Genomic DNA, 22,591 nt, shown 5'->3' on the forward strand with positions numbered 1-22,591 from the left:
AAAATATAAAATGGATTTGTTCATATCCTTAAGGTTTAAAGTCCAAAGATGGTGTTACTCTTTTAAAATCCCCATGTAATAACTATCTACCTTTTAGTCACTTTCTCTTATATCTGAGGAAGGGCTTGAGAACTAAGATGACAAAATACCAACCTTGAGGTCTTTCGGGTTTCGAGGTAAAGACTTCGGCTGTTTCTTGATTTTTGTAAAGATGAGCTTGATGATGGAGTAGAATTTCTCCATTGGCCATTTGCACTCTGGCCAAAGGTTCTTAAGTCGCCTGAGCCAAGAAAACTGTCTGAGGAAGGATTATCTAAAAAAATAAAAGTTTGAATAAATTAAACAAATTCTACAGGTGGTTCTCCTTATGACTGCAACCATGACCAACTATTGTATTCCAAAGTAATGTGGCATATCACCATGTCTCTCATGGAAGAAAGATCCCAGTCTCAACTGCCAGTAAAGTCTGCAGTAGGGGAGCTTCTACAAACTATAATTGATTCAGCCATACTAACCTGAAAATTGATGAAGGAGCTGAATCCTGCCACAGCCATGTGCCTTATCTGCATCAATGTGACTCCGTGGTGTCCACCAAAAGTCAACATTTTACCCCAACTATATCTTGCAAGCACTCCCAGGCCTGGGCCTGAAAGAAGGTAGGCCAGACCAGTAAGAAAGCAGGTGGGGGGCCAATGAGAATTGTAATTCAAATGAACAACAGTTATTGCTTACTAAGCAGCTAGTGTCACTTTCTTCTTTTTAGTTACCATGTTCAAGACTCAGGTACTCTCTCAAAGAGCAGAGACAACCTAATTGCTGCTTATTCTGGTTGGCTTATGGCAAGGAATGACCCATCATATATATCTGGTTCTGGTATAATAATCTTCAGTCATTTAATGCCATAATCAAACATATTATTACTCCAGTGTTTGCTACTACAATCAGATTAATTGAGAATTACTTATTATTTGAATTTTCTAACTTATGGATTACAATCTGGGATATCAAAAACCTCCTGAAGTTTCAGCTAGGAGTGGTAGAATAATTTCTATACCCTCCTCTCCCTATCTGCAGAATTGGACAATTTAAAACAGCTCCCTCAAAATAACTTCAGACATTAAGTTATGGAACTCTAAGGAGCTCCAGTGAAAACATAAGAATAATAATTCTCTACTTCTGGAATTTTTTTCTAGTGCTGACATTATTTTGAAGATATTCTTTTAACGCATATTACTATAGAACTTTTCACAATATTGTAAATGTATGCTATTAAAAATATTTAATGTATCTTTTGATACTCTATCCAAATAGGCAGCCTTCAAAAATATAATTTTGTGTTTCTGTAAGCTAATCAAGATGTCAGGATGTAGGGTAAATAAGACAAGAAAAAAGCAGCAGTCAGGGTGGTATTAGTACTAATTAATTCAACAGTTGGTGACCTTAGTCTGATAATTAAAATAAGCTAATTTACTTTCAAAACAAATTGTAACTTTGTTCCTTTGTAATCAGTATCTATGCTTAGCATCTATTACTATAACTTTGAGGACAGAAACATGAGGCTAATGAAAATGAGTCTTAGTAAAAAACTAGAAAATTATTAGACTTAAGTTTAAAGTCATAACAGTAGAAATATTTGTCTCTCACACGTTTTGGCTAAAATTTGATTAGGGCATGATCTAAATAGAGATATCTGTCTGAGGAATCGGTCTGTCAAAAATACAAGTTACCCTAACAGGTGTGAAATTTGAGACCAAGGATAAGTCAGAGTAGCATTCTCAATGGCATGTGACAGAGACGGCAGCTTCAAAATGCAAGAAGAAAAGCAGAAGATCAGGCAGCAGTCTGCTTAAACAGAAAAAGGTGGTTCCAACTACACTTAATGAAATCAATCGCTGAATGGTGTTCTGTTGCTGATGGGATCAAGCAAAGCTAGAGACAGACTAAGAGGAAACTACAGATACTGTTTTGTTTGTTTGTTTTTGAGGCAGGGACTCACCCTGTTGCCCAGGCTGGACTGTAGTGGCACAATCATAGCTCACTGCAGCCTCGAACTCCTAAGCTCAAGCAATCTTCCTGCCTCAGTCTCCCAAGTAGCTGGGATTACAGGTGCATACCATCATACATGCCTAATTTTTCTATTTTTTTGGAAAGTCAGGGTTTCACTGTGTTGCCCAGGCTGGAATCGAACTCCTGGCCTTACGTGATACTCCCACCTGGGCCTCCCAAAGACAAAGTACTGAAATAACACAGGTGAGCCACTGTGCCTGGCCACATATAGTAAGAGTTTAACATGATAGTCTGTCATCACTGATTTCTGTAAGAAATCAGAGTTACAAACACCACAAAAAAGATTACCTATTATGTGTACATACATACACACAAAACTAGGAGAAAATACACCAAAAATTTAATTGTGGTTATGTTCTAATGATAGAGTGATGGGTATTTTTCTACTTTTCTGTACAAATTTTCTGCAGGGACAAGCAATACTTTTATGAATATAATAAACTTCATATTAAAAAAGAATGTGTCAAGACTGGGTGTGGTAGTTCATGCCTGTAATCCCAACACTTTGGGAGGCCGAGGCAGGTGGATCACCTGAGGCCAGGAGTTCGACATCAGCCTAGCCAGTATGGTGAAACTCGTCTCTATTAAAAATACAAAAAATTAGCCCGGCATGGTGGCACACGCCTGTCGTCCCAGTTACTAGGGAGGCTGAGGTATGAGAATCACTTGAACCCGGGAGATGGAGGTTGCTGTGAGCCAAGAGCATGCCACTGCACTCCAGCCTGGGTAACAGAGTGAGATTCTGTCTCCAAAAAAAAAGAATGTGTCAGGTAACTACTTACTATGAAAGTAACTACCAGTTGTTCCTGTTAACTTTAGTTAAAATAATAGCAGGATGTTTAAATAATCTTACCTACCAAGTATCATTCTGGTAACCTAATGTAACATATTTTCCAAAGAGAAGACATTGATAATTATTCTAAGCATGAGCAAAATCATTTCTTTTCATCCTACTTTTCTCTGTTTACGGTTAAACTTTTTCTTTTTCTTGAGACAGGGCCTCCCTCTGTCCCCCAGGCTGAGTGCCAGTGGCACCATCACAGCTTACTGTAGCCTTGACCTCCCAAGCTCAAGTGATGTTCCCACCTCAGCTTCCTCAGTAGCTGGGTCTACAGGTACATGTCACCAAGTCCAGGTAATTTATTTTTATTTCTGTAGAGATAGGGTCTCAGTACGTTGCCTGGGCTGGTCTCAAACTTGGGCGAAAGTGATACTCCCGCCTTGGCCTACCAAAGTGCTGGGAGTACAGGCATATAAAGTTTTACTGTAACAAAGTAAACTGTAACAAAGTTTTTAAAACTTTATTTTTTAAAAAATCAATATTTTAAATACTCTAATCTTAAGTGGATTGAGAGGTAGATTTTTAAAAAGCTTGATCTAGAGATGTTAACCCAATAAAGCAATAAAGGAGAGGTTCCAGATCCTAGATCCTAAAGTTTGGGCCTTCCTGCTCATTTTCATCCTGGTGGAGGAGGAGACAGCAGGGTGAGAGAGAAGACAAATACCAGTAAAATCAGGATCAGCAGATTAAGGCAGGTAAACTGAGGGTCCGTGTCTAGCCCAATCAAGAGGTAAGGCAGAAGGTGATGACCACTGCAATCGATGTGGGGATTATTAGAAAAGAGTATATCCAGAGGAGAGAGCATAATTGGAACGAGTATAGAAAGAGGAAGAAGTTTTTTTAAAGTCCATAGTAAAAAGTAGGTTTTAATTAAAGACTTCATTATAAGAAAAAAGTATATATAAGACCACTGACATTCACAGATTTAAAATACTGATTTTTAGAAAGTGACCTTTGATGTCTGTGACATGCCATAAGCTTGTTCGATCAGGGACTAGATGAGATTTGTTAGACACAAATTTGAGTACTCTGCTTCAAGCTGTGAGTAATTTAGCATCCCCATTTCAGTATGACTTTATTATTCACTATTGTTATTCTCTATTCATCATCTATATATAGCAACTGTTGTAATTATTTTCTTCTCCAAAAAAAGGTACTCAAGTGAGACATGAAGCTTTTAGTGTAAGACTGTTGATATAGGAATCAACTTGTGGTATGAGGATAAACATAAGAAAAATATAACTCTCAACAATTATGTAACTGAGTAGAAAGCCAAGGAATCTGGCCAAATATTATATTAGAACTTAAGATAATCTTAGTTATATTCTTTGTGAGTATCAAGGGTTTACTGAAACTTAGAAGAAAAAAAGCTCTATATACCAATGCTTTTAGGGCATGTTATTAACAACAGCTGAAAATGGTTAAGGGTAAATGTGCACCTAAACCATAGGGAAAATAATGAAGCAAATGAAGGCACACGTCCATTATCCCAAATCAAATGCTTGCATCCAGTTCTATATCCAAATTTAAAATTTTTGGAATTTTAGAAAGATAACCTGGCATATTAGGTAACACCTTCAAGTATAATCTGTAACAGCACTCCGTAATCAAACATGTTATCTGCAGCAAAATGTGAAAATACTCATTTTTACAGAGATTTTAAAAAAGAAAAAAATATAAACAGCTTAGTGTCAGTTCAAGTAGGTTTTGCCAAGGAATTAATTCAGGTCAGGTATTTTTTTTTTTTTTTTTGGAGATGAAGTCTTACTGTGTTGCCCAGGATGGAGTGCAATGGCGCCGTCTCCACTCACTGCAACCCCCACCTCCTGGGTTCAAGCGATTCTTCTGCCTCAGCTTCCCAAGTAGCTGGGATTACAGGTGTCCTCCAACACACGCAGCTAATTTTTGCGTTTTTAGTAGAGACAGGGTTTCACCATGTTGGCCAGGCTGATCTCGAATGCCTGACCTCCAGTGATCCACCCGCCTTGGCCTCCCAAAGTGTTGGGATTACAGGCCTGAGCCATTGCACCCAGCCTCAGGTCAGGTTTTGAAGCCAAATGAGTTGTGAAAAAAATTTTTGGTTTTCAGAGGTTTTTGGATTTGGAATTGCACAGAAGGGATTATGGATGTGCGCATCAATTTCATGAATTAGAAATGAGCAGAAAATGATTAAAAAAGAACACGTCGACAGATGAAAAACTAAAACTATATTGGCCTGGACAACACAGAGAAACTCCGTCTCTACCAAAAAATACAAAAATTAGCTAGGCATGGTGGTATGCATCTGTAGTCCCAGCTACTCAGGGGGCTGAAGTGGGAGGATCACAGCCAGGAGGTTCAGATTGCACTAAGCTGTCATTGTGCCACTGCACTACAGCCTGGGCAACAGAGACCCCCTGTCTCAAAAAAAATTAAAATATAAAAATACTGAGTTAAAAAAGATTACATGTGTCAAATCACGCAACATGTACGAGGTATATACACACAGATAATCAGAAGAGATTACACAGACTTGAGTTAAATAAGAGTTGGATGAGATGGAGTGCAGTGGTTCACACCTGTAATCTCAGTACTTTGGGAGCCCTAAGCAGAAGGATCACTTGAGCCCAGGAGTTTGAGACCAGTCTGTGCAATACAGCAAGAGCCTCATCTCTATAAATAATTTTTTAAAACATTAGCCAGGCATGGTGGCATGTACCTGTAGTCCCAACTACTTGGGAGACTGAAGCAGGAGAATCGCATGAGCCTAGGAGGTCGAGGTTGCAGTGAGCCATGACCACATCACCACACTCCAACCTGGGTGACAGAGTGAGACTGTCTCAAAAAAAATTAAAAATAGGCTAGGCGCAGTGGCTCATGCCAATAATTCCAGCACTTTGGGAGGCCGAGGCGGGTGAATCACCTGAGTGATTTGAACAGGAGTTCAAAAACCACCTGGCCAACATGGCGAAACCCCATCTCTACTAAAAGTACAAAAATTAGCCAGGCATGGTGGCAGGCACCTGTAATCCCAGCTACTCGGGAGGCTGAGGCAGGAGAATTGCTTGAACCCAGGAGGCGGAGGTTGCAGTGAGTCAAGATCGTGCCACTACACTCCAGCCTGTGCAACAGAGCGAGACTCCATCTCAAAAAAAACAAAATAAAATAAAATAAATTAAAAATAAAACATTAGAATTGGGTTATGAGAAGGGAACTTTCAGTAGAATTTTCTATATAGCTGTTTATTATTAAGTAATTGTTTTTAACTTAAAGCAGAGATTTTATCCAATGGTAAACTGGCATATGAAATTATAAGCAAACATAGCCTGAGTTCAAATGGAAATACCGATGATCTAATTTCATTAACCATTCAACCGTTCCTCCATCATTAATACTGAGCTATCAAACCAGATTTCAGACTCTGTTCATCAAAAAGCCTTCTCAATAACAATGGTAGTAGAGTTACGCTTTGAGAAAATTGATTTTTCTATACAAATTATGTATGTACTATGGAAGTCCAGTGCCCAGGGCAGATAAAGTATCACCCACCTAAATCACATTTAAATACAGTGTGAATCTAAAAAAGCATCATACTAACGTCTTTTTAGGGAGGAGATCTCACTGACAAAGAATCCTAAGGAAGCCAAATAACAAGAATAATTATTACCTGCATTCCGTATTTATCATCCCAATTTATCCTTATAAAAATTCAGCCAGGCCGGGCGCGGTGGCTCAAGACTGTAATCCCAGCACTTTGGGAGGCCGAGACGGGCGGATCACGAGGTCAGGAGATCGAGACCATCCTGGCTAGCACGGTGAAACCCCGTCTCTACTAAAAAATACAAAAAACTAGCCGGGCGAGGTGGCGGGCGCCTGTAGTCCCAGCTACTCGGGAGGCTGAGACAGGAGAATGGCGTAAACCTGGGAGGCGGAGCTTGCAGTGAGCTGAGATCTGGCCACTGCACTCCAGCCTGGGTGACAGAGCAAGACTCCGTCTCAAAAAAAAAAACAAAAAAAAACAAAAACAAAAACAACAACAACAAAAAATTCAGCCAGGTACAGTGGCTCACACATGTAATCCCATCACTTTGGGAGGCAGAGCCAGGGGGATCACTTCAGGTCGAGAGTGCGAGACCAGCCTGGCCAACATGGTGAAACTCTGTCTCTACTAAAATTACAAAATTTAGCCAGGCGTGGTGGTGGTTGCCTGCAATCCCAGCTACTAGGGAGGTTAAGGCAGGAGAATTGTGTGAACCCAGGAGGCAGAGGTTGCAGTGAGCCGAGATCATACCACTGCACTTCAGCCTGGGCAACACAGGAAGACTCCGTGTCAAAAAAAAAAAAAAAAATCCTCTTCAGGCAGTTTCAATGGTATAACTAGTATTCCTATATTGTGGTAAGGCAAGAAGACTGAAGCATAAGGAGTAAAAAGACCTGGGAAGACTACTGTAATCTTCCTGAGTCCTACTGCCAAGAGGCTAACCAACAAAACTCTTAGTTTCTCAAGGCAGAGGCAGAAGACCCTTGGAAGTCCAAACCCTAGTAAGAGGGCAGATGATAGATAAGTCAGGCAGGTCACAGGATAAGAACAGCCTAGAGAATGCTGACTTCTGTCATGGATCACAAGTTAAATAGGCAAGCCCTTGAATATGCAAGCATATGGCTGTGGCAGGTGCTAGACAGAAACACACAGTTAACATTTCCTGCCCTGAAAGAAGGACAAGCTCAGGAATAAATAAATTTTCAGGTTTCATGGTTTCAAGTAGAACAGAAATAAACTAGCTCTGTGATTTAAATTAATGCAAAACAAACACCCTTTTCACACATCACATACACATATCCCCAAAAAAAGTCAAAACCAAAGTTGTATTGCTTTTTACAACGGCATAATGGACAGTTAGATTAGATTCTCAAAACACTTTCCCACTAGAAAACTAGTATTTGGATGAGACAAAATCAGTAAAGTATCATAGCAACCACATACACAGGAAAAGCCATTCAAATGATGTTCTAGTGAAGAAAATACCATCTTGTTTTTGACAATGTCTTTACTTTTGGAGATGATAAACATAAAAGATATGCTATAAAGAAATCCAAAAGGTATAAAGTCCCTTGACTCCAAGTAATGTGTCATACCTGAATAACAGCTTGGATTATAAGCTGCACTTCTTGTGGAACATGTAAAAGATCGGTCCAAATGTCCTTGCCTGGAAGATAAAATCTAAACAAAGCAGAAGATTTTTCTTAAGTCACATTTTTTTTTTTTAGAAACAAAGTCTCACTCTTGTTGCCCAGGCTGGAGTACACCAGCATGATCTCTACTCACTGCAACCTCTGCCTCCTTAGTTCAAGTGATTCTCCTACCTCAGACTCCTGAGTAGCTGGGATTACAGCTGGGATTATGTGCCATCACACCTGGCTAATTTTTGTATTTTTAGTAGAGACAGGGTTTCACCATGTTGGCCAGGCTGGTCTTGAACTCCTGACCTGAGGTGATCCACCCACCTTGGCCTCCCAAAGTGCTGGGATTACAGGCGTGAGCCACCATGCCTGGCCATGTCATGTTTTTTAACAATAAAATAAAAGCATATATTAGGAAAAATAAATAATTAAACAAGACTATAAGCCGGGTGCAATGGCTCATGCCTATAATCTCAGCACTTTGCAAAGCCAAGGCAGAAGGATCACTTGAGCTCAGGAGTTCAAGACTAGCAATGGACAACATGGAGAGACCCTGTCTCTAAATAAATAAAGACTATAGCAGAACTAAGACTATTTCAGAACTCAATATAATTATATTTACATGTTATACATATTAGTACTACATACTAATAAGAAAGGAAAACACATAGACAATCTAATGAAATAATTCAGGCTTCAAGAAAAAAAACAGGCAAAATATCTGTTACACAACTTAATTCAAAGAATGTTCACTAAAAGGTAAGTATGTATTTAGTACACCCTGTCTGAAAGCCAGTTATAACACATATTAAAAAGGCTGAGAGGCCGGGCGCGGTGGCTCAAGCCTGTAATCCCAGCACTTTGGGAGGCCGAGGCGGGTGGATCACGAGGTCAGGAGATCGAGACCATCCTGGCTAACATGGTGAAACCCCCTCTCTACTAAAAATACAAAAAACTAGCCGGGCGTGGTGGCGGGCGCCTGTAGTCCCAGCTACTCGGAGGCTGAGGCAGGAGAATGGCGTGAACCTGGGAGGCGGAGCTTGCAGTGAGCCGAGATCTGGCCACTGCACTCCAGCCTGGGTGACACAGCGCGAGACTCCGTCTCAGAGCGTCGTGATGTAAAAAAAAAGGCTGAGAAAAATTAATCTGGTTTTGGTTGTTTTGATAACTTTACAGAGATAGCTCTTAATCAGAGGTGGTGCTGTACCCTGGGTACATATCTGGAAATGTGTGGACATACATTAACTATTAAAATGATTATGGGGGGGGGAGGTGTATGCTACAGGTATTTAGTGCCTAGGGCTCACGGATGCTAAATATCCTATTAGGAAAGATTCACACATCAAAGAATGATCTCATCCAAATTACTAATGGCTTTCCTATTGAAAAAGACTGCTTTATTAATAGTGCTCCCCACACTTTCATGTGCATATAAATCAAATGAGGATGTTTTTAAAACATAAATTCTGATTCAGTGATATGAGGTAAAGCCTGAGAGTCTGCATTTTTATCAGGCTCCCAAGTAATGTTGATGCTGTTGGTCCTGAACCAGACCTTGAAAACCAGGCACAGACATCTCAGAGCTGCTCTATATTTTCACATTTCTCCCCCATTTAATGCTCAGCAATTTTAAGCGCTAGTTTAAAAGAACACCGATCTGCATATAAGTAATTTGAAAATTCAGAAAACAATGAGTTTTCTAAAAGGTACTGTTCTCAAAGAACTCATACATAGCCTATTTTGTCTTAACTTCCTTGTCTTAATTTTAATATATAGAGCAGAATTCCAAACACTAAAATTACTGATTCTAAAAAGTTTATATCCATGCTTGTATTTTTGAGTGTGGTATTTAAACTACATAAGATGAAAACGTATGAGGAGCCCAAATAATTAATTAATTAAAGGAAGAAAATTGCTCCTAACCTGCTGGTCAGAAAGTGAAAGCTGGTCCTCTGGAAAACCTGTTTGTGGCAGGAGGTGGGTTTTGAATAAGGAGTTGTGGTTCACTAAAGTCACTTCTCCAGCATCCATCCTCATCCTATCAGCAATATCATCTAGGGAGAGAGTCTGGATTAGTTCAAGTCACATAATTCTTCAATAATGTTTCCCCTATGAACCAATCTTTTCACCAAATAAAAACACTTCCCACCCAGGCATGGTGCCTCAAGCCTGTAATCCCAGCACTTAGAGAGGCTGAGGCAGGAGGATTTTTTGAGGCCAGAAGTTCAAGACCTATCTAGGCAACATAGCAAGACCCTGTCTCCCCAAAAAATTAAAAAATGAGCCAGCAGGCCAGGTGCAGTGGCTCACACCTGTAATCCCAGCACTTTGGGAGGTCGAGGCGGGTGGATCACGAGGTCAGGAGTTCGAGACCAGCCTGGCCAACATGGTGAAACCCCGTCTCTACTAAAAATACAAAAATCAGCCAGGCATGGTGGCGGGTACCTGCTACTCAGAAGGTGGAGGCAGGAGTATTGCTTGACCCTGGGAGGAAGAGGTTGCAGTGGGCCAAGATCGCACCATTGCACTCCAGCTTGGGCAACAGCAGCAAAACTCCATCTCAAAAAAAAATAAAAATAAAAAAAGTTAGCCAGCCAATGTGGCACATGTCTGTAGCCTCAACTACTTGGGAAGCTGAGGCAGGAGGATTGCCTTGAGCCCATGAGTTCAAATTTACAGCGAGCTATCATCACACCACTGTACTCCAGCCTGGGTGACAGAGAGAGACCCTGTGTCTAACAATAATAACAAAAAAAGACAAAAAAAGAACTTGAAGAACAACTCTGCAATAAAATAAAATGCCTCTTTAATAGCTAACTAAAGGCAAAAATCTCATATTGTCATTGTCAACAGAGGTCCATGTACAGAAATTGGCTCATGGGTAGATGGCCTCAGTTAATTTCAAAACAATTCAAAACTTGTACACATATAAAAACAGCTTAATTTAAAGTTTTAAAAATAACAAGACCAGGCAAGGTGGCTCACACCTGTAATACTAGCACTTTGGGAGGCTGAGGCAGACGGATGGCTTAAGCCCAGGAGTTCGAGACCAGCCTGGGCAATATGGCAAAATCTCGTCTTTATTAAAAAACAAAACAAAACAAAACATTAGCCAGACATGGCGGTGCATGCCTGTAGTCCCCACTACTCAGGAGGCTGAGCTGGGAGGATCCTCTGAGCGTGGGGAGGTCAAGGCTGCAGTGAACCATAACAGAGTCACTGCACTCCAGCCTGGGCGACAGAGTGAGACCCCATCTCAGAAAACAGCAAAGAAAAACACAAACAAAAAACAAAAATGCTCCCAAAAGAAACTTTTTAAACATTTTAACTACAGAAAAAAATTTAAATATAAAAGATTGGGGCAAAAAATTCACCATTCAGTAATAAACACTGTTGACACTGGTTCATTTCCTGTTTTAACACAAAAAAGTGCTTTAAGACATAATCCACCTGCCAGGTGTGGTGGCTCACACCTGTAATCCCAGCACTTTGGGAGGCTGAGGTGGGTGGATCACTTACTTGAGGCCAGGAGTTTGAGAGCAGCCTGGCTAACATGGCAAAACCCCATCTCTACTAAAAATACACCAGGCATAGTGGTAATCCTAGCTACTTGGGAGGCTGAAGCATGAGAATCGCTTGAACCCGGGAGGCGGAGGATGGAGTGAGCCAAGATAACACCATTGCACTCCAGTTTAGGCAAGAGAGTGAGACTCTGTCTCTAATAATAATAAGAATCATCATCATCATCATCATCATCATCATCTGCCTGAAATTTTTTAGAAGCATAATTTTATTCATATTGCTCTTAATAGGTATCAGCTCAATAACTATAACATCAGGGCAGAATTTTACTTTTCAACCATTTTTGATAACTTTATTACTACAGAAGAGCTAGAATAGAAGCAATAAAGGTAACAGAATTCAATGACTTACACTGGTATCAGCAATGAGAGAAAATGCAAACAAATGAACAGGGAAGGAGAAGGCAGACTAAGGAAAAGGAAAACACAGAATAGAGAGAAAGCTAATGTGAATCTAAAAGGAACATAGGGATGTTATAAAATCTAAGTGTACAGATTTTTCAACTTATTTCTAAATTAGCTATTGATCGCCTTAACAGACATAAAGTACTATAAATGAAATAGTGAAAAATGTCCTAATCACAATTCTCAGTAACACTAGCTAAATGAAATAAAATATTTACATTAATCAAATTGTCATTTAGAAGTCAGTATAACATAGTACTAAGGAACAAGAACTCTCAGCTGGGCACGGTGGCTCACCCCTGTAATCTCAGCACTGTGGGAGGCCAAGGCAGGCAGATCATGTGAGGTCAGGAGTTCAAGACCAGACTGGCCAACATGGTGAAATCCCATCTCTACTAAAATACAAAAATTAGCCGGATGTGGTGGCACACGCACGATTATAATCCCAGCTACTTGGGAGGCTGAGACGGGGACTGCTTGAACCCAGGAGGCAGAGGTTGCAGTGAGTTGAGATCATACCACTACACTCTAGCCTGGGTGACAGAGTGAGACTCCGTCTCAAAATAAAATAAAAAAAAGAACAAGAACTCTAGAAAACTCTAGAACCAGAGTACCTAGGTTTAAATCCTGGCTCTGCCAGTTATAGCACATGACTCTAGGCAAGCTTCTTAACTTCTGTGTCTCAGTTTCCTCGTGATATAATAGGGATAATAACAGTAACCTACTTGGTAGGTGCTATTAGGTACCCTTGTAAGATGTTAGGAGTAAATGAACTAATATATTTTAAATACTTAGAACAGTGTCTAGTACACAGTAAATGTTTGCCAGGGTACATTTGGCTTTTTCAATATAATCAATGAGATAATACTCCTAAATGAGTACATAAACAATGTTCTAACCAAAAGATAATTATGTGGGCCGGGCGCGGTAGCTCATGCCTGTAATCCCAGCACTTTGGGAAGCCGAGGTGGGCAGATCCCCTGAGGTCAGGAGTTTGAGACCAGCCTAGCCAACATGGCGAAACCCTGTCTCTATTAAAAACACGAAAATTAGCTGGACATGGTGGCACATGCCTGTAATCCCAGCTACTTGGAAGGCTGAGGTAGGAGAATTGCTTGAACCCAGGAGACACAAGCTGCAGTGAGCAGAGATGGTGCCACTGCACTCCAGCCTGGGTGACAGAGCAACACTACATTTCGAAAAAAAATAATAATAATAATTATGTTTGGCATATAGTATTACATAATTAGGATTAAGATTTCTCTTAAAATTATTATTAAGCACAAAGATACAAATACTGAAAATGTTAGGAAAACCCATTCTTTCACTCTAGCTTAACCAATGAGAGTAGCTAAAAGGATTCAACAACTAGTTAGTCTTACCCATTTCAAGTCTTTTCACATCACTGACTTTAGCAAAGATACAAAGTCCTATAAAAGAAGACACAAAACAGAAAAATTACATACTGAAACGCCTACTTCACTTAATTTTAGAAGGTGCAGCCACTAGAAGTGACATTTGTTTGTGTTCTTAGTGGAGAAAAATCTAAGGTGGTAAAGAGTTGACTTGATGGGAAAAGGGTAAAAACTAAAACTAGCTTGAGGTGCTTCCAAACATTTCTGCAACCTGTGCTACATTAAACAGCAATTACAGACTACCCACAGAATCACAGAATATTAAAGCAAGAAGCAAGCTGGGAGCGCCAACCCTTAAGAGACTGAGTGCTTTGCATAAAGTCATAATGTCAGCAACTACACCAAAATTATAACCTAGAAATTCTTCCCAACTCATTGTTCTATTACCTCATGCTAAATCACTTCACAAACAAGTGACAGACTTTGTGATGGTCCTATTAAGACTTTTCCTCCATCTCTTACTCAGCGGCCTGATACTCTAACGACAATCAAGGACTACTTTGGAGGAGTACAAAGTACTTCCCCCAACATCATCAATCAAACTGCTACAAACCAAAGTCCCTTTGCCTATATAAAAATTACTGTCTCCTCTGATATATCCACTTTTTCCACAAAATAAAGATGTTAAAAACCAAACTGCTGGCCGGGTGCAGTGGCTCACGCCTGTAATCCCAGCACTTTGGGAGGCCGAGGAGGGCGGATACCTTGAGGTCAGGAGTTGGAGGCCAGCCTGGCCAACATGGTGAAAACCCATCTCTACTAAAAATACAACAATTAGCCAGGTGTGGTGGTGCGTGCCTGTAGTCCCAGCTACTCGGGAGGCTGAGACAGGAGAATTGCTTGAACCCAGCAAGCAGAGGTTGCAGTAAGCCAAGATCACGCCACTGCAACAGAGCAAGGCTCTGTCTCAAAAAAAAAAAACAAAACAAAAAAAAACCAACCAAACTGCTTGGAACTAGGTTAATAAACATATCCTCGGCACATACGGTCTTGGCAGATTTCCAAGAGGAGGAGGCTACTAGGGATGGTAATAGTCACACCTATATATATTTATAAACTTATAACCATATTTTTAAAAATATTAAGCACTTCATCAACCACATAGCAATACTAGGGCTTCAATGTATGAGGCTGTATGATGATAATAGGCATTCTTTGTGGTCACAATAATGAAAGTCACACAAAGGAAGGCTACTTAAAGTTTTCTTGGCATATGCGATCACGCCACTGCCCTCCAGCCTGGGCGACACAGCGAGACTCCGTCTCAAAAAAAAAAAAAAAAAGTTTTCTTGGCAGAGCTATAGACTAAGCAGAGTAATTATCTGATTACCCAGTATTGCCAGGAAGGATCCCTAAAGAATTTAAGCCTTAGATTTAGGCTTCAAATGTATTTCCAAATGCTCAACTTAAAAGACTTCTTTATCTAAAAATTCTTCAGGTTATTTTTTCCCCTTCTTTCTTCTTTAATAGAGTAGACTCCCTTTGGTTCCAGGTTAAGGGGGAAAAAATCTTATCAACCAATACATTAGCAACACTTTTTTGACATTTTAAAGTTGCTTCATAATTGTCATTACTAGCCTTTTTAAAATTATTATTAAGAAGAATGCCAACTTAAAAGCTTGGTGCCCAAAAGAATAATCCCACGTTAATTTCCTTGCATTTTGTTGAGATAGATGTGAAGAGAAAAGGAAGCTAGAAATTCAAAGAATTTTACCGATCATATCCAGAGAGGTTAAATGACTTGCCTGAAATCACACAGATAGGGCAAAAAAAGGACAAGAATCCATGTATCCTGACTCCAGGGCAAAGGCACATTTCAAACATCATACAACTTCAAATCCTTTAACACAACCTCAAAGATTCATACACACTGGCAATTTAAAAGTAATCCCTCACTAACCCTGGGGAATCCACACTGATTTATAATTTTAAATAATTAAAACCTCACATTTATATTTTAATACAAATATATCCAGCTTCTTCAGTGTGCTTACGGTACATTCTTTTAGCCACTTGCAGTTACATTGGGAGAAGGAATATTTCACCCCAAGATTCTCCATGAAAATGCTGGATCTGGAACCTTGATGCCACCAAATTCATGCAACTGTAAAAATGTTTTCTTTTTTAAGAAATGATTCTAATAATTCATTTCCTAGTATACACTGGTCATGTAATTTACTGAAAGAACATAAACCATTACAAATATTCAGATGAAGTCAGGTTAGTAGCGGAACACAAGGTAATGGGAAATCTGAAAGAACAAAAAAGATCACAGTCTTCACAACTGTGGTGAAACATTTATAACCTTACACATACGCAAAGAGGGGATTATAAAAGACAATGTTTAGTGCTGTAAGGAAGTCACTAGAAAATATATATTGAGGCCGGGCGTGGTGGCTCACGTCTGTAATCCCAACACTTTGGGAGGCCGAGGAGGGCAGATCATGAGTTCAGCAGTTCGAGATGGGCCTGGCCAACATATTGAAACCCTGTCTCTACCAAAAATACAAAAATTAGCCAGGTGTGGTGGCAGGTGCCTATAATCCCAGCTACTCAGGAGGCTGAGGCAGGAGAATCGCTTGGGAGGAGGCAGAGGTTGCAGTGAGCCGAGATCACGCCATTGCACTCCAGCCTGGGTGACAGAGCAAGACTCTGTCTTAAAAAAAAAAAAAAAAAAAAAAAACTATATCTATATCTATATCTGTATCTCTATGTCTCTCTCTCTATATATATATATTTAGATCTATATATATCTATATAGGCCTTCTTTCTGGTCACAATAATGAAAGTCACACAAAGGAAGGCTGCTTAAAGTTTTCTTGGCATACGAGATCACGCCACTGCCCTCCAGCCTGGGCGACAGCGCGAGACTACATCTCAAAATATATAGATAGATAGATATAATTTCACCTATATATATCTATATACAGACATAGAGAGAAAGAGAGAGAGAGAGAGAGAAACACGCAATGTTAGCTTTATCCAGGACCAAGATGTGGTTAGAACAATTTATAAGAAGGGTGTGAAACCAATCACGTGAAATCGCCCTTTTCCAAGTTCTGAAAAACAATTATGTGTACAATAGTGTGTATTATATCGTCATGTGTTTGAGGTTTCTTCCCCTCTATTTTTACATGTAATCTCTCCCAATCAGACTCTAACACCTTAAACACCTTAATACTCTAACGCCGTAAACCCTAAGTATTCAAATTCTTTCATACACATTCATTTACCGGGCACCAACTATGTGCATTAAGAAAGGGTCCCTGCCACTGGGCAGCTCACTGTCTAGTAGGGAAAGCCAGATCCATAAACAGGTACAGCAAGACAGTAGAGATGGTACAACTGATAGAAGATGTAGAAGTTGGGAAGAAAAGGACAGAGTTCCAAAGCAATAGTCAAAAACTGCATTCCCTTAGGCAGAAGTAGTAGAACCTGTTTTTGTATCCATCCACTCCCTCTAGACAACTCATTAGATGAGTGATATGAAGACCATCTTTGCAGTTGGGATAATTAATTGAAGTCAGTTAAAAATGAAAAAGTCTTCCTAAAAGGGACTAGAGAGGAAAAATAAAGGGTGGTTGGGCGGGGGGAGATGTAAACTGGAAGTAAGTTAAGGGATCATGCTTAAAGAGATGCTTATAAGTTGCATTGTAACTGTAATTTCAAAGTCAGGGTAATCTGTATTTCAACATGAGTCCTTAACACAAATTATTTTTATGAAGAATAAAGATTTAGGAGATGATGTGATCTAATCCATCCAGAATAACCAGTTATAACAAAGACCGTCAGTCAAACAGTTGGTAGTAGATAAAAGGCTTTATATGAATATTACAAGAATCACCACCACTCCAAATATACTAAGTGTACCAAATATGAAGTAAAATGACTTTAACAAGGCTGACTTGAAAGTGATAAAGGAGCAAGTTATTGCCAACCAGATAGTGGAAATACTGCACAGGCACCGATAAACAGAAATCACCAAGCTCAAGGAAAGAGAAACGATCCAGAGATCACGTTAGGGTACACCAAGAAAGAGACGGTTCAAGGGAATTACCAGGAGGCGATGAGCCAGGTAAGCAAATTGTGGTAGTTAAGGGGATTTTCATAACCTGAGCAGGAGGGTCCAGACGTTTCTTTCTGGTGGTGGCACTAGCGATATCACATCTCAGGGAGATACCACAGAGTAAGAGAGTTGTAGAAATGTTTACGTGAGACGCAGAAGCAGTCGAGAAATATCACTGGGGTCTCAAGGAAGGCGGGAGATGAAGCCGGTACCACAGAAAGCCAAGCTTCCCGTTGAAAACAGCTCTCCCTAGAGAAGACCCTGCTCTGGCGGGAAAGCCCCGGAATCGCAACCGGCCTTTTCCCAAGTACCGCTGGGCGCTGGGATGGGGCCTGCTGTAACGGCAGGGAGACGGCCTCTCCGCGGCCCAGGAGAGAGAGACCAGAAGGAACGGCCTCAGGTAGCCTAACGGCCACCGGCGGCCACAGCGCGGCCACCGGACAGCAGGGGGGAGGGGAGGTGGTCCCAGGGGGCGGGGCAGAGGAAAAGGCGCCGGCCCCACCGTGCTCCCCGCTTCCGCCCAGTCCAGCCCGGGCCGGCGCACCGGGTCCGACACAGTCTCCTGGACCAGGCTCCCTCCATCCTCACCCCTCCCCCAGCTTCCCGCCGCCACTCACCGAACCGGAACCGGCTGCCATGCGAAGGGGTTTCCGGCCGGGCGCGGAACGCAAAACCCGGGAACCGCCGCGAACCGGAACCGCCTTCACAGCACCGGAAGAGCCGCTAGGTGGCTGCAGAGGAGGGGGCTGGGGCAGGAGGTCAAAGAACAGAGTTAAGAACCAGTGGGACGCCTGCGCGGTGTGGCGAGGCCCGAGAAGCCAAGGGAGCGTTTAAGACTTGTTATAATTTCTCAGTACCTTTTTCAGTCTGGGCGTTTTCGCTTTCTCGTACTCGGAATACTGTTAGTGTGCCCTTCGTCCTATGCTTTTCTGTGTTCCCTCAGCTCCCTTACTCGCCGCCTTCTGGTTCCGCACGGCGAGTTTTGCTTGGGTTCCAGTTTCCATGGCAGCTTTTCGCTGTGGCCCTAAATCTGCGGAAACCTGTGGCTTCCCCCGACAGATGGGGACCTGAGATCTAAATCGATCTCAGGCTATCTCATGTTTTATTGAGAATCACAGAACGTTAGTGCTCGTAGAGGTTATTGGAGATATTTTAGTGTTACCAGGATCAGAGAAGTGAAGGGATTTCCCAAGGGTTTTAAGTGCACGGCCCATCTAAGACTAGGAAACAAGTTTCTTAACTTGCAGTCCTATACTCTGCACCACCTCATGCTTGATTGACCATTCAGCAAACAAAAAAAAAAAAAAAAAGAAGAAGAAAGCATCTTGAGGATGGATTAGGCTAGACGCTGGCAAGATGTAGAAACTTCGAGAACTCTGGAGGAATTTGAAAGACAGGCAGAGCTGTGAGGAAAGCTTTTGGGAGCCCACTAGAGATCTGCTTTTCTGGGTAGAGATAGAGAAGGACCCAGGAATCACCTCTGACCTCTGAAGGGCTTTGTTGTTCCTGGGACACATTGATTAACCTGGAATCTGACATACTTTTTAAAATAAAATAATGGGAAGAAATATGTTTGTTCATCCAGGCTGTTTGTCAAGCACTTCAGCTTGGCAGGCCTCTGGACCCAGGCCCTGTAGAAGTCTTAGAGAAATGCCCCCTTAGTAGGTCCTTTACACTCAGATCACAGCCGCAGGCGCAGTCTGAGCTCAGACTTGAAGAAGGGTAGTTTGTGGAGGCCCCCAGCCTTTCTGATACTCTCAGAAGCTTACTGAGTTCAGGGGATCCTGCCCTGTCAAATACATCAAAGTAGATTATTTGTGTTGCCTCATATGCTGATACTTTTATATTGTCAAGTCCTAAGGCCTAGTAGTAGTGAGCATAGCTGGTCTATGTCAGTAATTGACATCTTATTCCAGAGCTCTGTTCGTTTGGATTAAACTCTGTCTCTATTTCTAGGAGGGAGCCATGCATAAAGACGAGTTTCATCTGAAATTTTTCATGTGTGTGATTCAATCTCGCCAGTTAGTCAGGACTCCTCAGAGAACAGGTACCATTGTCTCCTGATCATACTCCAGTGACAGAGAATGAGTTCTCTCACAAGAAGTCTCAATACAGGATGTGAAGCTTTCTAGTATAAATACGGATTTTAGGGGTCAACTGACTAGTTTATCACATTCTCACTTTGATAAAATATTGATCACTGAGTCATGTATTTTCCAGGTAAGATTTTTGACCTGGTTTGTTGTGATAGTCACCAGGCAGATAAGGAGGACTTGAGAGTTGACAGGGGAACAAAATTTACCCCATGAGTTGTTCATTGATTCCTGTGTTGTTATGTGAATTACTTTGACCAGTCTGGGCTCATCTGTGGGAATCTTTATTGTCATTATAACTGACACTCCAAAACTATCAAGTAAATCAAGCCTTAAGGAAAAATGGCCTTCTCATCCACCCCACCTCAAAGTATCTAGTTATATGTTCTGCTTTTCCCCCATGTATGTCAAGGAAATGGAATCTTTTTGAGGTAAGAGAGTTGTTGAGAACAGTCATCGCTTCTCTAATTTTTCACTGGATTTTTGGAAAGAAACCCCTGAACAGCTCAGAGTCATAGGAAAAATGAAAGGGAGTAAGAAACACTCCCTTCCCTGAATCCCACCTTGAGGGTGACCTAAAGCTATTGTTTCTCAGCTGGGGAAGCTTCTACTTCCAGCATGCTCATACCAAAGCCACCAACAAAGACAGACACCTTGAAGAGTCTAGATACTTTGGATGATCCAGACACCGTGAGAAGCATACCTGTTTTCAAAACTGGTGAGGCATGTGGGTAAACAGCAAGAAATGTGCAAAGGAATATGGGAAAGTGAAAGTTGTATGCATAGTGTTATAAATCAGGGTAAAGCTACTGAAGTAAAGCTGAAATACAAGTTAAGACCCAAGGGGGAAAGTCTGTGTGTGTGTGAAACAGAGAGAGAGAGAGAGAGAAAGAGAAAGAGGGATGGGGAGGGAAAGGAAAAAGGGAGAGAGTGGGGGATGGATCATCTGGGAAACTGTAGGGAAATGGACATTTCTCTCTATGAAGAATAACTTAATTTGGTCAATATTAAATCAGTTGGCTCATAACTGTAAACTACTAATCTGGTTTATCCTATTGTCAGCATCCTTGATATATAAATATGTGAAACTTAAAAAAATCGACTAAAAGAGTTACTATTTTACAAAATGATTCCAAATATTGTAAAAAATTTTCATCTTAGGAAACCGTTTAACAGTAGATTTCTCATGTATGTTTTAAATAATGTTCAATTCACAAGCAATTTATACGAAGCTTCAGAAACACATCTGTATGTTTCGTCTCAACTTAATTACATCTATATTGGAGTCAATTCACTGCAAATCTTTATCAAGTTCCCACTATTTGCCCAATAATATACTAGAAATGATAGATTATAAAACACATGTATAAGACATATCCTTGCCATTGCCCCAGTACCTTACAGTTTGGAAATACCTTAGCGATTATTTAGCTCAACTCTCTTATATTTTCAGAAGGAACTCAGGACTAAAAGGTTTTCCTCGGAAAGTTAATAATTTCATTAAAGTAACAACTCCTAGCACTTATGAAATATATATCAGTATTTAGCCATATTTTTGAGCACTCACATTTGAAATCATTGGACTAGACTCTCTAGGAAATGAGAAAATGAACTAGACACTTTCCCTGTTTCCTACGATCTTATGATTAAAGAGGGGAGATAATATGGAACAATGTGTAAGTTAAGAACTTAATAACTTTGGTTCAAAATGTTGAATTGGTTCAAAATAAGAAGTCATAGATATATAGAGAAGGGAAGAACCAGCTGACTGCTCAGAGCCAGCTTTTCTTTTCCTTCCTTCCTCCCTTCCTTCCTTCCTTCCTTTTTCTTTTCTTTCCTTTTTTCTTTTCTTTTTTTCTTTTCTTCCTTTTGCAACTGTTTGTGGTCTACATCCCTTTAATCAGACTTCCTTTGCCCCTGCATAGAAAGCAGCAAGAAATAAACCCAGCTGATAGCTTTTTCCTATTGTTTATTGACTTTGTACAGATTATTTCTTATTTGCCCTCATCTTTCCTGCTTTTTTGATTCTCCTTTTCCCTGATGTACCTAATACTCACCTCAGACTCCCTTTGCTCTGATGACTCATTTCGACCTGCTTCTGTGGTTTGAACTCAGCATTGTCTCATGGACAAAATTCTGATGTTCAACTTCTGCCTTTAAACCCTGGGGTCTGTGCCGCTCAGGTAAGTGGCCACTCTTAACCCTTTCAGCTTTCCTACTGGAGAAAGGAAATCCAGTATTTTCCCAGCACCAATAAGGTCTCCATTCCTACTCTTCTGCCTGCCTCCCTGCTTCCTTCCTCATCCTTTCCTCTTCCCTTCCTTCCTCCCTCCTACTCTTCCTCCTTCTTTGACTTCCTTCCAAGAGAATTTGTTGAGCACATACTATGTCAGGTACTGTACTTGGCACTGGGAATAAAGTAGTAAACAGGTACGTTGTCTGCTCTCATGAAGTTTATAGTCTTATGGGACTAAGACAGTAATTACACAATCACACACATGGTTATATAACTAGAATGGTGCTAGTGCAATGAAAGAAAATAATACCATGTAATCAGAGGATAAAACAGGGGATGTAATATGGCCTGAGAAGTCAGAAAAATGTTTCTCAGGAAGGCCTGAGGGATGAGTATGCATTAGCTAGGTAAAGAGAGAAGAGCTTTCCAGAAAAGGGGACAATAGACTGTGAAATGGGAAAGAGTAGAATGGGCCAATGCGACCTGATGATGGGAGGAATAGCGGGAGAGTGAACTGTACAGATGGTGTAAGAGCCAGACTGTGCAGTGCCTTCTAGGTCTTGTTGACACTTCTGAGCTCTGGGAAATCACTGAAGAATGATAGGATCATGTTGCCTTTTAAAACATGTTTCTGGCTCCTGGGTGGGGGATGAATTGGAGAGGTACAAGGGTAGTTATCTGCTCTGATGAGATGAATGCCACTGCCTTGCTCCACTTCTTACCTCTA

At 40.9% G+C, this 22,591-nt stretch overlaps 2 protein-coding genes across 16 annotated transcripts in view; one reads left to right on the top strand and one right to left on the bottom strand.

The window, feature by feature from the left end:
* Positions 1-18,433, bottom strand: part of SENP1 (SUMO specific peptidase 1) — a 69,143-nt gene extending 50,710 nt beyond the window's left edge. Inside the window, exons 1-5 of one of the 10 annotated variants that reach the window (XM_021922259.2) lie at positions 17,527-17,630; positions 13,437-13,484; positions 9,992-10,122; positions 8,024-8,108; positions 154-313 (exon numbers count right to left, since the gene is read on the bottom strand). In XM_021922259.2, the coding sequence (XP_021777951.1) occupies positions 154-313; positions 8,024-8,108; positions 9,992-10,122; positions 13,437-13,484; positions 17,527-17,578 (476 nt within the window). In that variant the 5' untranslated portion in view covers positions 17,579-17,630. Of the gene's footprint in view, positions 1-153; positions 314-8,023; positions 8,109-9,991; positions 10,136-13,436; positions 13,485-17,526; positions 17,987-18,152 lie in introns of those variants that run through there. The other 9 variants (XM_009180625.2, XM_009180630.4, XM_003906279.3 and 6 more) reach the window with 9 other exon arrangements.
* Positions 17,751-22,591, top strand: part of PFKM (phosphofructokinase, muscle) — a 48,274-nt gene continuing 43,433 nt past the window's right edge. Inside the window, exons 1-3 of one of the 6 annotated variants that reach the window (XM_003906277.3) lie at positions 18,003-18,262; positions 19,492-19,582; positions 20,224-20,346. In XM_003906277.3, coding sequence (XP_003906326.1) covers positions 19,501-19,582; positions 20,224-20,346 — 205 coding nt within the window. In that variant the 5' untranslated portion in view covers positions 18,003-18,262; positions 19,492-19,500. Of the gene's footprint in view, positions 17,936-18,002; positions 18,437-18,507; positions 18,657-19,491; positions 19,583-20,223; positions 20,347-22,591 lie in introns of those variants that run through there. The other 5 variants (XM_009180616.2, XM_009180614.2, XM_009180617.3 and 2 more) reach the window with 5 other exon arrangements.

The sequence above is a fragment of the Papio anubis genome, chromosome 9 (genome assembly GCF_008728515.1).
Source record: "Papio anubis isolate 15944 chromosome 9, Panubis1.0, whole genome shotgun sequence".
NCBI classification, from domain to species: Eukaryota; Metazoa; Chordata; class Mammalia; order Primates; family Cercopithecidae; genus Papio; species Papio anubis.